The following is a 14,516-nucleotide window of genomic DNA, read 5'->3' on the forward strand; positions in this document are numbered from 1 at the left end:
GCTCAGGACATGGGCGGAGAGCAAGAGGAGGAGATGTCAAGGCAGGGTGAGGATGGTGAAATGTAGGACTTTACGTAAGCACACAGGTTGGACAGGTAATGAAAACAGATCCTGGGAGAAGGGGAGATAAAGAGAGGAAATTAAGCCCTGATCAGGCATGGGAAAGCAGGGACAGAGGGAGACAGGTAGAGGGGAGCGATGGTGCTTATCGGAAGGGGGCATTAGTACCAGGACTACAAAGACAGGCAGCCAGTTCCAACCGGGGTCAGAACTGCAGGAGAAAAAGTGGGGTTTCCTAAGAGCTGTTCAGATATGGATGTGGTGGCCGGTGAAGCTCAAACGCCGACAAATAGGTAGGAGAAAGGGCAGGCTCAGCAGGTGAAGGAGTGCTGCCAGCGCTGTGGCATCATGCAGGCGAGCCGCACTCCCAAACTCCCTGTCTGGCACCTTTCCTTCCCTGGCGGTCTGGGCTGTGCCTCGCACACACGCTGCAGCAGGGCCGGCCGCTCCCCGCGCGTCCTCCCTCCCTGTCTCCCTCTCTCTTCGCTTGGCCACAACCCGCGGGCGCCGCCGCCCCTTCCTCGCGAGGTGGCAGCCGAGGGCCACGAAACCCAAAAACTGTAGGCGCTCCTCCCTCGCGACCCCAGGCAGCCTCCAGACTGGAAATGGCACGGATAACCCCGGGAAAAACAGCCGGGGTTAGGGCGGCTCCGCACACCCGCCCGGTAAAACGCCGGGTCCCGCCCGGCAGAGCCCCCGCGGGACCATCCTGAGGGAAAGGTGCCAGCCCTGCACGCTCCGAGCCACTGCTGCCCCAGGCAGCACCCTACGGCTACGTTTATGTGGCACGGAATCTCATCCCTCACCGGCCTGCATCTCTCCACAACCACCATGCATCAGCCTCCTTGGTAATATCCCTTCTGGGGGGGCAGATCTGACCTGCTGGCTGATGGTGACCATAAAAAGCATGACATCTACCACTATGACAGCAGAAACTGAGGTTGCAGGGGGAAGTGGTGAAGTTTATAACTCATTCTACTTATTATTCTTATGATGGGCCCCTGGCATAAGAATGACATGGACCTGTTGGACTGAGTCCAGAGAAGGGCCATGAAGATGCCTGGAGAGGGCTGGACCACCTCTCCTAAGGACCACCTAAGTCCGGCTGAGAGAGCTGGGGTTTTTCAGCCTGGAGAAGTGAAGGCTCTGCGGAGAAAGGGGGCTGACAAGAGCTGGAGAGGGACTTTCTGTAAGGGCATGTAGTCATAGGAGGTAAAGGTCTTAAACTGAAATAGGGTAGACTTAAACTGTATATAAGGAACAAATTCTTCACTATGAGAGTAGTGAGTCATTCACAGAAGCTGTGGATGCCCCATCCCTGAAGGTGTTCAAGGCCAGGTTGGATGGGACTTCGAGCACCATGGTCTAGTGGAAAGTGTCCCAGCCCATGGCAGGGGACTTGAAACTAGGTGATCTTTTAAGGTCCCTTCCAATTCAAGCCATTCTATGATTCTGCTTCCTCCACACAGATACTCCTCCTCCTGTCTCTTCACTCCCTCCAGCTTCTTTTTGTGACACCGACAGGGCCCATGAAGAGGGAGGCTGTAGCATGACCTGTAACCCTTGCTTAAGAGGCAGATGAGGCCAGATGTGTAAGCAAAGCCACAAGTTCACCAGGTTGCTCAGAAACATGCCTCCAAATGTTGTAAGCACCGTGATCATCACCATCAGAAACTGAACCTGTGACTTTCAAGATTCCTAACACAGACCTTTAAAAACTACCATTTGAGTTGCAAGCAGAAAGCAAATACCTTCCTGGTCCGTATCCAGAGGGGAAAAAATCACCCATCCATCTACATGTTTCACAGCCACATTCCCCAATCTAAAATATTCTACTGGCTCTTGGGTCCCATCCTCTGAGTAAACTGAAATGGAGGCAGGAGAAGAGACAGCAGGTGGCAGTTTTTCTCATATTTACAAGACACTGGGGCTTGATGTATCTGTAGTGCTGATGGAGGAGAGCCCACAGAGGAGTATCAAAGGGTATCAGAGAGCTACTGGCTCCTTATTTGCTTTGGGGAATCTGCCCTTGGGATCCTGTCAAAGAGCGTGGGGTAAAACCTGGTGTTAGAGGGCAATCAGTCCCCATTAGTTTCTGAATGGAAGTGAGTCAGATAGCAGCATGGGATGGGCTAGGAGAACTTGCCTGTGATGGGAAGGAAGGAGTGATGGTATAACAAGTATAGCCAGCCTGCTGTTTTTCCAAGTGCTGCTCACACTGACTGGCTCTGGGCTCCATGCTATTGATAGGCTGCCTCTACTTACAGTGAAAGCTGGAGTCCTGCTTCTTGAGTGAATGAAAGCACCAAAAATAAGGGAGGGATGGGAAAAAACCCCCACCTCTAAAGGAGAAGGCATGAGGGAAAGAGGATGTGGAGGATGTGCATCATACAGGTGTCTCTATCCTCTCATTCTCTGGGGCCTGAAGGGGTCTTAGGGTTTACACTTGCCAGATCCTGAGCAGGAAGTAATTTTTCCTAGTCTGTTGACTCTCCTGCCAGGGCTTCAGAAGATGAAATCTTTATTATCATGAAGGCTTAAAAGGGAGGAATACTGTTAATTCCATTTTCAAGGTCATACTTTGAAAGTTATTAATTTCTTTCTTCCAGGGCTTTGCACTCTACTCTGAGGCTTTAGGGATTACCAGCTTCTACTTACTAGGGTTCATCTGGGGCTTTTTCCTCACTCATTTCCTGTTCCTTCCCCCTCCTCTTTTAGAAGAAGATACGTTTTTTCCCTCCCTGTTCTCAGTGTTGAAACTACTTTGTTCATTGCCTGCTCATTCCCCATTGTCACTATCAGTTCTGCTCCTGTAATTAAAACTCGACTGTGACTGCAGTGGCAATAGGCTGGCTTTCCTAGAGGTGGAAGTACCACTGTGTAAACTAGGGAGGATGCCCTCCAGCAACTCTCCAGCAAGATTAAGAAAATGTCTCTGGTGTCTATCAATCTTTGCACTCGGTTTAATGTATTTGAGAATTTGCTCATGCTTTTTTAGCACTGAGCAGTTCTTCCCCGTGTTTTGGAGCTCATTCATGGTGTCCTAAGTACTCATCTATCACACCTTATGTCTGAGTGAAGATTCATTCTGTAACGCAGCTCACCCATCCTTCCCTAAGGTCTAAAGAATATCCCTGAAATTGTATTTCTCAGTGTCTTTCTGAGAAGGTCGTGGTGTTCAAGACTGGCTGCTTACACCATTTATCCTGAAGCTGGTTTACAGTAATCCTAGTCTAAAATTGAACTGTTATCCTGACCAGTGAGGCTGGTGGTAGCTAGAAGACAACCTACGTTTCAAGGTTACACAGATCTTTCATCACCAAGTCTGTCCTGTGTATATAAAAAATAGTTCTCCCACTCTTTCCATTTCCCTAGCAACTGGAGATGTAAGGAAAAAAAAACCCCACAAAAAAAACAACACTTGGCAAATGACTGACAGAAAATCAGATACCTAAATCTGCACAGTCTTCAAATCACTCATTGAAGACTCTCATTCTACAAGCAAAACATCCAAAAAAACCCACATAGCACAGACTTTTTCAGGGGCCATAATGGAGAAGATCTGAGCTTTTTCTGCTTTTTACTTCCCTAGGATAAAGCAATCTCTCCCCTGTTCCCCTCTCAAGCACACGTGTAGGGCACAGAAGATCACAGGTGATGCTGCCACATAACCTGGTGTCTCAATAGAGGATAAACAGCATAGATCCCCTCATCCAGAGCACATACAGCCCTAGGAAGCAGGTTTGCTAATTGGAGGCTCTGGAACCTCTTGAAAAATTAATAGTTTCATCAGCTTCATGTCTGTTTGTTTATTTACTTCTTCCCTGCTATGGTTTCCTACAAGCTTTGCTGGATCTATGGCATGGGAAAGATTTGAGTGGCTGTGGACAGAAATGAAGAGGGAGGGGACGTACCTAGGGGTGAGTGGAAAAGAGAGTGGAGCAGAAGGAGAACTAAATGGAGGTGGAGAGTGACCAGCATGCTTGAGGTTACTCTGGTACTGAAATCCAGTCATATTGCAGCCTCTGACCTTCCTATCTTTCTCTAGTACCTGCAGTACAGTGTCCCCCCAGCCTGTCCTTGTGGTCTTCTTAGGGCTATCACTGCTGTCTGTGTACTCCCTTGCAGTGAGCTTAGCAGAGACCAAACCTTGTCCCCATCCCTCCTTTCCTAGGAGTGGAACAAATTTGGAGGAGGTTCTAGCTAGCCTTTGTCAAAGGCTGCTTCTGAACAATGGGCAGTACAGGGCCTCTATCATAGGAACACTCTTAACAAGCCTGTGTGCTCCTTTCAGCATTTCAATGAGTTGGAGATGTCATGAGTCAAGCTGGGTCCACAGACTGTTGTATGTCCTTAAAGTGAGGGGTCTAAGTAAATATTACTTTGTGTTCTCATGAATATATGGATATGTCTGTGTGTTTGTAATTCCAGAGTGAGACTCCTGATCACCTTAACACCCTAACAGTGCAAGCATGGTTTTAATACCTGGTCCAGGCCTGGGAAAAGCCAGAGCAGAAAGCCATTGTGGCTTCCCACAGCCCATTCCCAGATCAGTAATTAAACAGGGAAAGTTAATATAGCTTACACAGACAGCTGAGCTAGCCTGAATTCAGCTGGATGAGTTGGAGGAATGGAAAAGATGCTGGAAGATACTCCTGTTCCTCCTTTAGATGTTCCAGGGTGCCTGGAAATTGCTGGGTGGCTACGGGATGTGCGTGCATAGGGTGCCTATGGTGATCTCGCTCAGGAGTGTAAGCACGGATCACTGTGCCTGTGTACCTGCAGCACCTACTGTAGAGGCTGCCTGAGTGGACCTTGCTGGAGCTATGCTGGTTATAGCACATCCTTCTCCATGGCCTGACTCCCTGCTCCTGTCCATGCATCCACTCCCCAGACTGCAGAGGGACATGCAGGCAATGCTGGGGAAGGGCCAAGCGCATTTCTCCTTTGCTCAGCTTGCCATGAGGCCTCTCCCTTTTGCAGGGGAGCTCTGCTGACAGACCTGCTCTCCCACAGAAGGGAAGGCCTTCCAGGAGCACTGTGCTTTTACTGCAAGCCTGATTTCTTTGGAATGGTTGGGTTTTTTCCCCATGCATCTCCTCCCTCCCAAATCCCGCACCTCCCTTCTCCTTTCTGGTTGTTTTTGTTTTTACAGAGTGCGCTTAGACAGCTGTATTAATCATGCAAACCCAGCCATGTGTAATGTGCTTTATCAACAGCAGTGCAGACACTGAATGGCAACTGGTTCACAAGCAGGCCTGGTGCACTGCCTGAGCGGGGAAGATAAACCGGCTGCTTCCCAAACCAACTTACCGTCATGCGTTAGTGAATGGAGAGACTGTTCACTTAGGACAATAACCAGAGGGGAGGCCAACTTGTGAGGAAAATTCTTGAGTGGTTTACACTGGAAATGGAAGGGGTGGGAAGGGGGATGAAGGTGGAAATTTGATTATTTTCTCAGAGGGGCTGGAGGAATTTTTGTGTGTGTGTAAGGATTAAATCAGGACAACAGTGGCTGCTGTCCGTCCTCCTCCTCGCTGCTGCCCATACTTGGGTTCCAGTCAGCCTGGAATGGCAGCTCAGCATGAGAAATAAGGAGAGCAAGAGGGAGAGAGCAAGGATTTAGGTACACCTGCTGTGCAGTGGGGATAAGTTGCCTTCAACATGTCTAAGGAGAAAGGTCCAGTTGATGACTTCAAAAGCTCATCTAACATACAGACGATATCAGACTGCGAATGTCCTCTGGACTGGGGATACCTGGCTCAGGAGGGCTATATCCTGCCTGAGCTCTGTTCTGCAGGGTAATCTGTCCATGCTACAATGCTGACACTGTAAGTGTCCCTATCAGACAACTGATTTTCCACAGCAGTTGCTCTTCCATGGGTTTGTTTCTAATCTCTGCAGTTCAGTTATGTGTTTTCTCCCCAACTGGTTCTACCCAACCTCCACTCTCCCACCTGACTGTTGCACCCTGACCTCTGTTCCACAGGGCTGTTCTGCGTGGATGCGAAGTCAGACCAGTGACTACACAGACCTTGAAATGCCTTTCCACTGCAAGGGCCCAGCTGGGAGGAATATCCTTCTGGGACTTCTAGCCTCAGTTCCTACCCTCTGCTGCTGCTCTTCCTCACTCACTGGATCCTCCACAGCACTGCTACAATGCAAATATATGCAACCCAAGGCTCATTTTGGAATAAATCAATCTAAATTAAAATTAATGAACAAAAAGTACAGAAACAGATGAAGCAATAAAGCCATTTCTCTTTCTTTCCCCCTGTGTTTTTTTCTTTTTTCTTTCAGAAAGCTCATTTCTTTTCTCTACTCTTTTTTTGTTGGGGTGAAGAAGCAGACTGGTTTTTAATTTTTTTAAAGCCATCTCAACAAACAGAAGCTGTCTGTTGCTATTCAGAAAAACCTACCAAGCAATGTTGGTAGCTGTAGTAACAAATAACTCTTGGCATTTCTATTTTTCCTAAGATGCTGTTTCTGGCTACATCTATACTACCGCCTCTTAGAAGACACAATCATCACCTTTGACTTTGACATTATTCACTTTAAACCACATGGTCAAAATAAAATACAGTGCTATCTCTTGCCTGGTACCTATAAAACAACAGAAAGCAATTAATATTATGTTGGCTGCCTGCCTTCACCCTGTCTTGTCCTTCTTCTTCCCTTGGCCTGAAACCTCCCACAAGCCTGGCACCCAGTGCAGTCCCAGCCCTCAGTGCCTGCAGTGCTGGCAGGGCAGACACTTGACTGAGCAGCAAGAGAAGCTTGCTCTATCTGAGCATCCACTCTGCAGAGCCAATCCCTTCCGCACTCCCCAAATGGAGAATGAGTTCTTTGGAAAGCCTGGCTGGAACCACCAGTGGGAAGAAAGGAGAACCATGAGCTGTGCTTCCCACCCAGGGTCATGGGTGTTAACAGCTGCCAATGCCTGGGGCTCAGACAGCATCCAGGGAAGCGAGGCATGCTCTGAGTAGTCAGGCACACATCGCTGCCAAGTGACCAGCACAGCTGAACTATGGCCCTCAAATGCCTTAGAATTTATGGAAATACCAGAATTGGACATGGCTCCAAATATGCCCTCCTGTGCTTGGTCTGTATGGCCACTATTTTTCCCTGCTCTTTATTTTTTCCTCTATTTCTCTGTCAGGATCACAATCAGGCAAGATGGTCTATTTTGGCCTGTTTATGCTCTGGCTTCCCCAGCTCTGCCAACTAGTTTGTTTCAAAGGCTTGAAGGCTTGGATTTTCACTGACCCTTTCTTGGAGCTCAGATGAGGAAGCACCCTCTGGTCTCAGTGAAGAGAACTCCAGAGATGGATGGGTTCTTTAGCTGGTCATATTGGGAGGGCTGGATTCTGCAGACTGTTCCCACACCACTGCCTAGTCAGCAAACCCCCATAACATGTTAATCCTTTACAGTCTGTAGTCTCTGTTGTAAACCCCCATGTGTCTCTCCTTAGCTTTGAAATACTCAGATGTCCATCTTTTGACCAAAGCAAACCCCGCTGACACGAGAGCTGCAGGCTCAGCAGAACTGGCAGGTCATGCACTAGAGAAAGCAAGAGGGGAGCAGGGATGGGTGGAGGTCACCACTGCAACAGATGAGCTTTCTTCTCCACAGCCAGGACCTCCGTAAGAGAGGAAAGAGGACTGAGAGAGTATTAGAAAGAAAGATGCTCTCTGGTCATCGGACCCCAATGAACATCTCTCTCCCCCAGCTCCCACCCACCTGATGAAGGCATTAGTTACAGTACAGGCTACATGGGCTACAGCTAAATGGAGACTATCTACGATCTACAGCCATACAGGGTCATTCTCCGATCAGTGCACATTTTGGCAGAAAGACAGAACTGGTCATTCTCCTTTTCCCTCCCCCTCCACTAATTGCTAACATACTACTGCTATAAATCTTTTGTCAATCAGTTGATGGCCATGACTTTGTTCAGGGTCCAAAGACTGACACGCTTGTTGCCCTTATGCAGCTCTGGATGTGCTCCTTTCTGTGAAACAGCGCATCTCCCTTGCAGAGCTCCCAGGGCATCAAGCTAACCATGCTGAGAAAGCCTCTAGTTAGCCTGTGGTAAGCCCTCATCACAAAACTCCTGTGAGGAAGACTCACAGGTTTTGAAGCCCTTTAGTCTGGCTAAGTCATTCTGATGTGGACACTAAGTGATAATCACAGGGGAGGGCTCTGTGTTCAAAGGGCTGAGGACAAGGGACAATGGAGGACAAAGATGGAGCTAGTGCTACAATTGTGTCAGAACCCTTAGAGCTTCAACAGTGACCGCACTTGCTCTGTCATTGGCAGATGTGGTGGGGAATGAGCAAATTCTCCTTTTCAAGAAGAAAAACCCTTTTCAAAAGGCACCTGATGATACACTAAGGCCTCTGCTTTGTGACAGCCAGGTCTTGTGACAGCCCATTAAAACATGATGTTGCAATGCAGACATGAAGATGTGGCATCATCCCAGAAGACACTTCAAGGCATTTTGAGTGCCTGGCTACAAAATTAAGAGGGTTGGAAAATTTACCAAAGGACAATTCAGTTGAGAGCTGAATCAGCTGGGCTCCACCAGCCTCTTAGGAAACTGCCTCACCAAATTAAAGTCCCATTTGCTTAGTTGAATGGTCTGCTTCTGAGTCTCTGGCCTGCCTGAAAACAAGATGTTTCCACAGCAGCTAACTAATGACAGCAATGCTTAGCAGCACTACAGTGCTCTTCATCTCAAAACATCTTCCTTTTAAATTAATGCTCAAAGCCCCACAGGGCAGGGAAGTGTTACTGAGGATCAAGAGAAATGGAAATTAGGAGAAAAAGAGGAAGAAGGCTGTGAATCTGGTCACTGAGGAGATGCTTATTTGAGAGCTGTGGACTACACCTCAGAACATCAACTCATAGGAAGGAAAGGTTTAACAAGAAAATTTTATGCCCAAGGTTTCTTTGAAGGTGAACAGCAAAGTAAAAGCACATGTTGAGATAAGCACCAGTATCTGTGCTGAAGTCCCACACTGGAGAAGCTGGTAGGGGCTTTCGGAAAGCAAATGAGGTCCAGAGTATTTAAACTCTACTTTCTCCCTCTGCAAAATCCTCTTGGTGTGTCCTTGGTCACTGGAGATATACCAGCATTTGGCACCACAAATTCCTGGAGACTCCTCACAGAAGTGATGTCACACCAGAATGTCCTTCAAGATGATCTCGGGAGACTGGGGAGCAGTAAAAAAATAACAGCTTCAAAGACAGAGGGGGAAGTGTTTTAAAGGATTGAGTAAAGCTGTGCAGGACAGCCTTGGCAACTTGATTAGGAGGTGTATTTGTGATGGGAATCCTGGCCTTGCTTACTCACAGATTTTGCTTTATCATTTAGGTTAATGGGCTACTAATTCAAAACCAGCTGTAAACAGGACTGCCTACGAAAAAAATTAACACTGCCTGCCTGTGGAATTTAAGGATATATAATAAAAATAATCATAAAAACAAAGAGCCCTGGGTTTTCCATCAGACAAAAATATTTGTCACTGAAAATTCTGCTTAAAAAAAAGAACACCTAAAATTGGAAAACTCCTCAGAACCTTATATCCTAAACAGCCTCAGCAACTTTAATTTCATATCCCAGCACAAGTTTCATTTGCAATACGTATGATAATGGTGTTTAATTGGATTTATTTTTCTACACTAGGTTCCCAATGGCCTACTTTACTCCTTTTCTCAGCTCTTTGAATGTTATTTACAAATCACTCTCTGGGATTTAATTTTAATGGTAGCCTGATTTCTACCTCTCCCCTCATTTTTTTTAAGTACTTTTCTTTAATTATATTTGTGGATTTGCCTTTTAAATAGGCAGTTGTGACTACATCCCGAACCTGAATAAGTTGCCAAGAGCGGAGCTTGATTTGAAAACAGCAGAGTGGTTAAATGGAGCTGGTGTAACACCCAGCATTTATTGTTCTTTTCATGGCAGTACCTGCAGGTGCTTTGTTCAAGCAGGTGCTCTTTTGCAAAACAACATGGGTTCCTAACAACACTCTACCCCAAAGCTCTGTGCAGACATTAACAATTTAGGTCTCTGAGCATCCCATGAGTTGAGTGCATCTTCATCATATGGCGGTAAAACAAAGATACTGAGGAGCTCTAGGCCAAGATTTTTTAAGTGAACACAGGGACTTGCTGTCTTACTGTTGATTTAGTTTTCAAACACCACTTTCAAACGCTGTAGCCTGCTTTCTGGAAATGCGGGATCTCTGTGCTTTATCAGAATCTCAAGATCACAACCAAGCCCCAAGTCTCATGTGGATGTTGGGGCAATGATGCCAGGACCTGAGGCATGACTGGGCAGCACAGAGACAACACCCAGACTCTGTTTTCTAGTGGGAAAAACACACAGACTCTGTTCTGCCTTAACACCTTCTTCCCTTGGAATAAAGAAGGCAGTAACACCTCACCATGCCTCTTTTACATGCTCTCTGCATCAAATGCAGGACTATGTGACTGGCAAACTTGGAGTAGTGTGACAAAAGATTGAGAAAACATGTGTTTTCCTATGGATGCAGTTGCATCTAGTTGTGTAACTAGAATGAAAAAACCTTCTGGCAGCATTTTCATTTCTAGTTTTTCACTTGTCCCTTCTACAGTCTCTGCAAAATTTTAGGTCTCCTTATGCTTTTGTTCCAAATCTGAACAAGTGGGCTGTGATGGTTTTGGTCTAGGCCTTCCTGGTGACCAGTTTGTAACCAAGGAAGTAGCCATGTACCCAGTATTCCCAGTATTCCATACGATTTTTACGTAAACCAGAGTATAAATAAGTTGGAGATTAAAGACTTCACTCTCTTCTCTTCCAGCGAGGCTCAGGAGCAGTGGGTCCTTGCGTTGGTCTCGCTTATCTAAGGCTGAGGCCTGCAGTGTCCACTGTCCTGCCACATGGAGGTTTGGAGAGTGCTGGCTGTGTCTGCCAATCCTGCTTTTCTAAGGGACGTGGTGAGATCTGTTTTGCTAGTTATTAGTATAGTTCTTGAGTTTAATCGTGCATACCTATTCGGTGTCCCTTTTTGTTCCCTTTTGTCCCTTTTTCCCCTTTCCCTATCCCTTTAGGGGGTGTTTGAATTCCCTTTTACTGTGTACATAACATCTTAACTGTATATAACTGTAATATATGTAAATATATATATTTTTATATAAGTAGCTTGACTTTGGGTTTTTTAATTTTTATAGTTTTTTTTTCCTTTGCCCTAAGGGAAGAAGGGAAGGGGGGAAGGGGGCTGCTGCCGTGAGCTTTGGGCATTTGGCAGGGAGCCAGGTCCGAACTATGACATGGGCAAAGACAGCTTAGGATGGAAATATATATTAGGTGTAGGTCTGCAGACAAATTGAACCTCACTGAAAACTGTCCAGACCTGCATGACAACACAATGTCAAGGCTCAGAGCTTGGCTAAAGGTTGGTTGTTGCTGTTCCATTGATTGTTTTTTTGAAAAGAGAGGGGGAAAGAGGAAGGATGAGGAAGGTGAGCAGAAAAGACAAAATGATGTGTAAATGAAAAGGGAAAGCTCTTATTTCCCTGCATTTCTGAGCCGTTTTGCCCATCCCTAACTCTGACCATTTGTCAGGATGACGGAGAATGACCCGGCTAAAGAGCTACTTCAACATAAAACATATACTGACCTGGAAAAGGATTGGGGAGTGTGGGTAAAACTCGTTCTAAGGGGGAAAAAAAACAATAAGCAACATGCAGGAGAAAAGGACAAGCCACTTTTCACACCAAGCAAGCAGCAGATACAAACCTGATGGAGTTGTCCATCCCCAAATTAGATGAACTAGAGTAGGTTTCATATACAAAGCATTTTGCTAGCAACACACCTAATACACATCAACAACCCCTGGGACTGGGAGTCAGAGAGAAGTCATTTGAAAAACTAAACAAATAACAGCCACACAGCAAGAGGGATTAAGCGTCTGCAGTGAAGGTAATTGGAGTTGATGGGCCATATCTTCCCTCTGACTTTCAAGACCACTCATGTCATCATCATTCTACAGTTCCTCTTAGTTACACCTCTTTCTGGAAGCTAGTCTTGGAAGAGAGTTGAGTTGTGGAAGTCCTCCATGGGTAGTTGCTGCCTCCCCAGAACCTTCTCCACAATGAATTTCTTCCCAGTGACAGGTCCCCTGAGGATCTGTGCATGGGAGCAATCACTGTGGAGAATCTTTCTTTAGAGTTTTGTTCCTCTGAGAAGAACAGAGTTTTTGCACTCATCATCTTCCAGTTGTATCCAGAGCCTGCTGTCTTGTTTATAGGGTTTTTACTTGGCCTCATTATATGTCACAGCAGGACTTTGTTACTCGTCACTGCTGACTTCACAGTCTGCTTCTTCCACAAAAGGATCCCAAAAGAGTTTCACAGACACTGAGGGAAACCAGTATCAGAGACTTCAATATGAGGCTAACAGTAGTGTTAATTCTGCTTCACAGGTGGTGCAGTTGATGTACAGAGCAAGGAAGCAATTTGCCCATGGTCAAATGCTGAACTGTTGTTAGAAACAGTCACAGAACCAAGAATGCAAGGTCCCCAGGCTTGACTCTGATCACTGGGTCTCCTTTCATTGCCTTCAGAACTTGCTGGATGCCTTGTACTGACTGAGACAAGTTCCTTATTATGGACTGATCCATAGGTAGACATTTAGCTGCAACAGCTGGTAGCCCTGGGACAATGAGTGGCCTTCTGGCTTACCTGGTAAGATCACTGCTGATGAACATAGAGCTTGGCAGGATACATTAGTAGTCCACTATCATTCTCTGATCAACTCAGTCCCAGCTATTTGAAGGCTAATGTTATTTATATCACATCCTTGGTGCAAAGAGCAAGTTTCTGCCTCATTGGAACCAATAAGGACGTAGCAGGTCAGGCCCATCCCTGTGACACTGCCAGAACTTCTGCCCTCGTGGTGGTAATGGAGTTGTTTGAATCCGCAGCAGGCATAGGGGAGATCAAATACAAGTCTAGCCTGGATCTCTGTGTTTATGTAGCAACAGGGGACTATTGTTCTGCGAAAGCAGGCTGTTGTGCTGACAAGACTTCCTTGTTATTTAGTTTGGTTAAATAACTCAACTCCCCTTTACCTTCTTCTTGCACAGCAGGCTACAGGCTGCACAGCATAAGCAGTTAAAGCAAAGCACTACGGCCTCATTATCATGCTGCTTTCTATTCAAGGACTCTACCTCTGTTCATCTCACCCGCTGTGTGCTGCTTTTATTGCTCCACCCTGGCTCGTTAGCAGTGCCTCAGCCTTGCCCCGTCTGACTGTCACCCCAAACCACTTTCCCCATCTCCTGAGGTCTCCCCATCAGTGACAGCTGGGGTGAAGACACAGGGTTTGCACTAAGAAACACTAAGAGGGATTTTGGCCACAGTTAACTCTCCAAACCCCCACAGCAACCACTGTAAGCAAATGCTCAGGCACAATGAAGTGTGGGGCAGAGAGTTAGAAGGAGGGGTGTCAGCCCGTGCACACAGCCAGCACTTGTGCCAGGACACTAATAAATAATGACAAGTTAGAGGCTGCTAGCTCACCTTAGAACATGCCCCTCTGCAATCAAACCAGCTGAACTGCACCTGAAGCCTCTTGAGGAGGCAGGGGTGGGATCCCGCTTGCTGCTGCTGTAGTTGGTACAAGCCTTGCCAGTGGCTGCTTCACCTCCGTGTTTTCTAATTCCCCAAAGGGTGCAGAAGATATGGCACCTGCTGGGGTGGGAGTCTCCTATGAGACAACAGCCAGCAGGACTGCATCAGGATGTGCAGCACTGACCTGTTGTCTCCTGTTTCATCCTATGGGAAGGGCTAGCTCTGCAGGAGGCACGAGTCACTCATTTGGAAAAGCTTTCATTTCTTTTCCCTGCTTTGCTAGAATGCACCAGGTGCTGCACCTGCTTCTGTGTGCCTATGGTGGAGGTGTGTAGGCTTGCTTATACATCACACAGGTGCATGCCTATATATACATACTCACCTACACATAAATGTATCTGTGTTCCTACAACAAATGTGTATCTGCTGTATATTTATGTATACATGTATATAAACATCTACACTTCTGCTTAGCATGGGTTAAGATACAAAATGGTGACTTTTACTCATAATGCTTTTCATAGCACCCTGTTAGATGAGTAAAACAAAAAGAAAACATGTTCCCTACCTCCTAATACATTTGGAGGTAAAACTTTTCACTTCAGTTGCTCTGTGATGGCAGCCTGTGTTCTCCTCTCAGGTAATTACTTCTCAGGTAATTTTCACAGAGATGTGTGTTACTGCCCCTTTCCTAGGTCACACCATATTGTGTGCTTGGGGGTCACAAACCCTGCCCCAAGGCTCTACAGAGCTGAATCAACCTACTGGCTCATAAATGCTGCAAAACATAGTCCTTCCTCCCAGCTCCTTACATCCATAAATGTGTGATACAGCT

At 46.5% G+C, this 14,516-nt stretch overlaps 1 protein-coding gene across 3 annotated transcripts in view; it reads right to left on the reverse strand.

Moving 5' to 3' along the window:
• Nucleotides 1-14,516, reverse strand: part of LSAMP (limbic system associated membrane protein) — a 1,001,416-nt gene that overhangs the window by 13,205 nt on the left and 973,695 nt on the right. For 2 of the 3 annotated variants that reach the window (XM_050333580.1, XM_050333579.1), the window contains one exon: nt 11,728-11,763. The exons of the other annotated variant lie outside the window; for it this stretch is intronic. In XM_050333580.1, the coding sequence (XP_050189537.1) occupies nt 11,728-11,763 (36 nt within the window). The remainder of the gene's footprint in view (nt 1-11,727; nt 11,764-14,516) is intronic. 3 annotated transcript variants of the gene reach the window in all.

Source organism: Myiozetetes cayanensis, unplaced genomic scaffold, assembly GCF_022539395.1.
Source record: "Myiozetetes cayanensis isolate MyiCay16 unplaced genomic scaffold, myiCay2020 scf5-8, whole genome shotgun sequence".
Lineage (NCBI taxonomy): Eukaryota > Metazoa > Chordata > Aves > Passeriformes > Tyrannidae > Myiozetetes > Myiozetetes cayanensis.